Below are 4503 nucleotides of genomic sequence, written 5' to 3'. Positions count from 1 at the left end.
AAATTCTAATTCATAAAAATATTCTTTATATAAAATCTATATTCGAAAATTTTGTTCTAGCTCCGGCTTTAACCCCTTTTTTTTAGGAAATTGTTTATAAAACAAACTAAACTTAGATTTTATTCGGCAAACATTTTAAACCAAGTTTTTTTGCTTTTATACAAATAGTAAAATCTCGCGGTTTTTTTAAATATATAATTTTTAATGAGTCTTAGTAATTACAGTAAATTTGTTTTGTTTGTTTTTGTTTTACAAGTTTTATTTATATTTTATTTATTTTACATTATAAAACTAATTATATTTTGTTCTTGCAATATAATAAATACATATTTCTGCTGCTTTTTATTAAACATTTTGTTTTAAAGTTTGAAATTTTTTTTTAAAAATATTAAGGATTATATTTTGTAACACGTTTCGAAGGCAAATTCATTCGAAATTGTATGTTTTATATTATGAACTTTTTTGAATCGTTCTACAGTTTAATCATTGTTGTTGTTGATGATAATTTTTATTGTTACTAATGATAAAACTATAAAATAATATCGTATTTAATATGGTTTACTTTTTAGATATAAATATTTTGGGCAAAATTTATGAATTTTTTTTTTGTTTATAAATTTTTGTTTAATTTAGTTGGTTGTTATTTTTTTGTGTTTTGTACCATATTTATTTTCTTTTTTTTTTTTTTCTTGTCCAATCTAAAAAAAAAAATATTACAAATAATAATAAAAAATAAAAACTAATAAATATTTATTACATAAATGTTGTGGTTAATTGTGTCTGTGTGTGTTAATTATAAAAAAAATAATACTATAAAAAAGTATCTATAATAAAAAACAAAAAAAAAAAAAATAATAATAAAATACAAGAAAAATAAACAATAAAAATTAATAATTAAATTAAACTTTTTACAACAAATTAAAATATATAGTTTTTTGTTTTTTAATTATTATGATTATTAAGTTGTGTGTTTTTTTTGTATATAAATCTTATAATTAATATTTGTTGTTGTTAAATTTTTTTGTATTTTTTGAAATTTTTTTATTATTAAATATTTAATTGTTTTTCTATATTAAGTATTTGTGGTTTTATTCTAAAAAAACGTTTTTATTCTTCAAAAACCTTTTTCTTTTTTTAAATCCTTAGCTCTTTATTTGTTTTTGTTTTTTTGTTAAAAAAGTTTTAAATTCTTATGTGTTTGCAACTGGTTTGTAACTTTTAAGTTTGTTTTGCGAATAAGACAAGTGCCAGCCAAGTAATGTCATTCTTATTCTTTTATTACAAGTTTTTTTTTTAACTTTTTTTAAGGTTTCATTTCAAAATTTCTTTTTCTTTTTGTTTGTTATTTAATTAGTTTGTTTTTCTTTTTTTATAATTTAAAAAAATACATATTGTATGCCTGTAGATCTAAATAATTATAGTATTTTTAATATAATAATAGTATTACATATCTATATAGCTTATATATTTATATATATGAGAAAGTGTTAATAGTTTGTTTGTCTATATATATGTATGTTTTCTTTAATCTTCTATATACTATATACATATGCATATAAAGACCGTGAAGAGGGGCAGGGGGGCGTGTGGTTAGTAAGAGAGTATATTACATTTTATGCTAAGTTTTCTTTTCATTACAAAAAAAAAAAAAAACTAAAATAATTATAATTATTATAAAACAAACCAAGTTTAATTTAAATTAAAAAAAAAAAAACATGTTTGAAATTTTGAAAACTTTTATCAATTCAAATCACCACGGTGTTGTTGATGGGGATATCCTCCAAAGTTCATGTAGCCACCATAAAACATCATATTGTTTAGTATATAGTTGTTCAACGCAATTGATTTCTGCAATGAAAAATTTTTTAGAAAAACATATTCAAAATTATGTAAAACTTTTTTAAATTTTGTTTAGTTTTCTTAAATTAAAAATAATTTTTTTTTAAAAAATATTTTGTTTAAAAATGGTTTTTGGTTTACAAATAAGTTGTATAAAGAGAAATAATTATCGAAATCAAATCTTTTTGGGGATTAAAGAACAGTTTTCACTAGAACCATTTTAAAGAGCGTGTGTCGTTTTTATAACACTGAGTTAGAAACTAGTTTTAGAACTGTTCTAAAGTTCAAATTTGATCGAAAATCACGGATTAATGAACTGGTTCCTTGAAGCGTTTCAAAGAACGTGAAAAGAACTAGTTCTAGAACTGTTCCAAAGAATTTGTTAATGTTCTCTAAAGCTTTCCTAGTACTAGTTTTGAGAGTGACTAACAAATTCGTTTGAAAATCATTGATTAAAGAATTAGTTCTTAGAACAGATTTAAGAACGAGTGTCGTCTCCATAACACTGGGTAAAGAATATGTTATAGAACTGCTCTAAAGAACTCGTTCTCTAAAACTTCTCTAGTACCAGTTTCGAGAGTGACAAAATCATTGATTAAAGAACTAGTTCTTGTAGAACTGTTTGAATGAACGAGTGTCATCTTCTTGATGCTGAAAAAAGAACTAGTTCTATAACTTATCTAAAGAATTTGTATATGTTCTTTAAAGCTTCCCTTGTATTAGTTGCGAGAGTGACAAATTCGATCGAAAATCATGGATTAAAGAACTGGTGCCTAGAACAAATTAAAAGAACGGGTGTCGTCTCCATATCGCTAATAAAAGAACTAGTTTTAGAGCTGTTCTAAAGAATTTGTATATATTCTCTGAAACTTCTCTAGTACTAGTTTTGAGAGTGACAAATTCGATTGAAAGTCATTGATTAAAGAACTGGTTCTTTGAATCGTTTAAAAGAACTAGTTCTAGAACTGTTCTAAAGGATTTGTATATGTATATCTAAAGCATCCCTAGTACTAGTTTCTAGAGGGACAAACAAATACAATCGAAAATCATTTAAGAACTGGTTCTTCTAAAGCTTTCCTACCTATTAATAGTTTCGAGGATGACAAATTTGATCGAAAATCATTGATTAAAGAACTGGTTCCTCTAGAACTGTTTGAATGAACAGGTTTCATCTCCATGATGCTGGAAAAAGAGCTAGTTTTAGAACTGTTCTAAAGAATTTGTATATGTTCTCTAAAGTTTCCCTAGTACTAGTTTCGAGGATGACAAATTTTATCGAAAATCATTGATTAAAGAACTGGTTCCTCTAGAACTGTTTGAATGAACGAGTTTCATCTCCATGATGCTGGAAAAAGAACTAGTTTTAGAACTGTTCTAAATAATTTGTCTCTAAAGCTTCCCTGGTACTAGTTTCGAGGGTGACAAATTGTATCGGAAATCACTGATTAAAGAACTAGTTCTTCTACAATTGTTTGAATGAACGAGTTTCATCTACATGATACTGAAAAAAGAACTAGTTTTAGAACTGTTCTAAAGAATTTGTATATGTTCTCCAAAGCTTCCCTGGTACTAGTTTCGAGAGTGACAAATCCGATCGAAAATCATGGATTAAAGAACTGGGGGGGTTACTGCGTAAATCGATTCGAAAGAAAAAGCTTTCTTTTACAAATTCGAAAATTTTTGCTTTCGAATCGAGTTACAGAGTAACGCTCCTGGTTCCTCTAGAAGCGTTATTAAGAACGATTGTCTTCTTCCACAGAATCACTTCCGAACGTGACAATTTCGAATTGTCCTCAAAGTAAAAAGATCACTCTAAGCAATTTAGAAATGATTCGGTTTCCAATTTTCCATTTTTAAACAATATTGTTTTCTCTAATTGTTAATAATAATAAAATATATTTTAAATAATATTTAATAAAAATAGTACTAACTTTTTAAAATAGTAATTGTTGTGCGTTATTTTCTAATTGTAAATACTGATAAATACTTCTGCTTGATGATAATGATGATTGATTGTACATTGTATAATTCTTTTAACTAGTTTTTAAGATTTTTTTCAAAAATTCTTTTGTCACTTTTATAAAAATGGTTATGGATGATGTTGTATGATGAAGCAAATAGTGGTGGGTGGTGATGATGATGATGCTAATGATGATGACGAAATATTTTTTCGTTTTGTTGTTGTTGTTGTGGTGGGTGCTTGTCGATTGTTAATGTTTTTATGTTTGTTGTTGAAACAAATGCCAATTTTTAGACGGGGAGGGGGTTTACTTTTCAGCTTTTTTTTTTACACAGTTTATAACAATAAATAACAAATTATCTTATATTTTTGTTTTTGTTTTTTTAAAAAAGATTATTAACAAACAAATAATTAGTTTAAACAATTATAAACAAACGAAAGCATTGTATGATGTTTTTTTAAGTCAATGATGATCAAGACAAAAAGTTGTGTGTGTGTTTTATATTATGATGTAGATGATAGCAACAAAATAATAGTTTCGTTTAGGGGTCCATTTACCGGGGCCTTTGTCTGTTGAAAAATAAATGAAAATAAAAAAAGGAAAAATAAATAAATTTTACAGGATTTTAAAGGTTTTAGAGCAAAAAGCAAAGGAAAATTTTATTGCATTAAAAAAACATGTTTGGATACTCTTTAATTCCATT

At 25.2% G+C, this 4503-nt stretch overlaps 1 protein-coding gene across 1 annotated transcript in view; it reads right to left on the bottom strand.

Annotated features, from left to right (window-relative positions):
- Positions 1 to 1619: 1619 nt before the first annotated feature.
- LOC119606251 (arginine-glutamic acid dipeptide repeats protein) overlaps positions 1620 to 4503 on the bottom strand; it is an 81093-nt gene continuing 78209 nt past the window's right edge. The window contains 2 exon segments of the mRNA XM_037959683.1: positions 1620 to 1848; positions 3771 to 4369. Of these exon segments, the coding sequence (XP_037815611.1) occupies positions 4354 to 4369 (16 nt within the window). The 3' untranslated portion in view covers positions 1620 to 1848; positions 3771 to 4353.

Source organism: Lucilia sericata, unplaced genomic scaffold (genome assembly GCF_015586225.1).
Source record: "Lucilia sericata isolate MDLA Ls3-8-SP2 unplaced genomic scaffold, ASM1558622v1 Contig000564F_arrow, whole genome shotgun sequence".
Lineage (NCBI taxonomy): Eukaryota > Metazoa > Arthropoda > Insecta > Diptera > Calliphoridae > Lucilia > Lucilia sericata.
The sequence above is the reverse complement of the archived record's forward strand: the minus strand, read 5'-3'. Positions and strand labels throughout refer to the sequence as shown.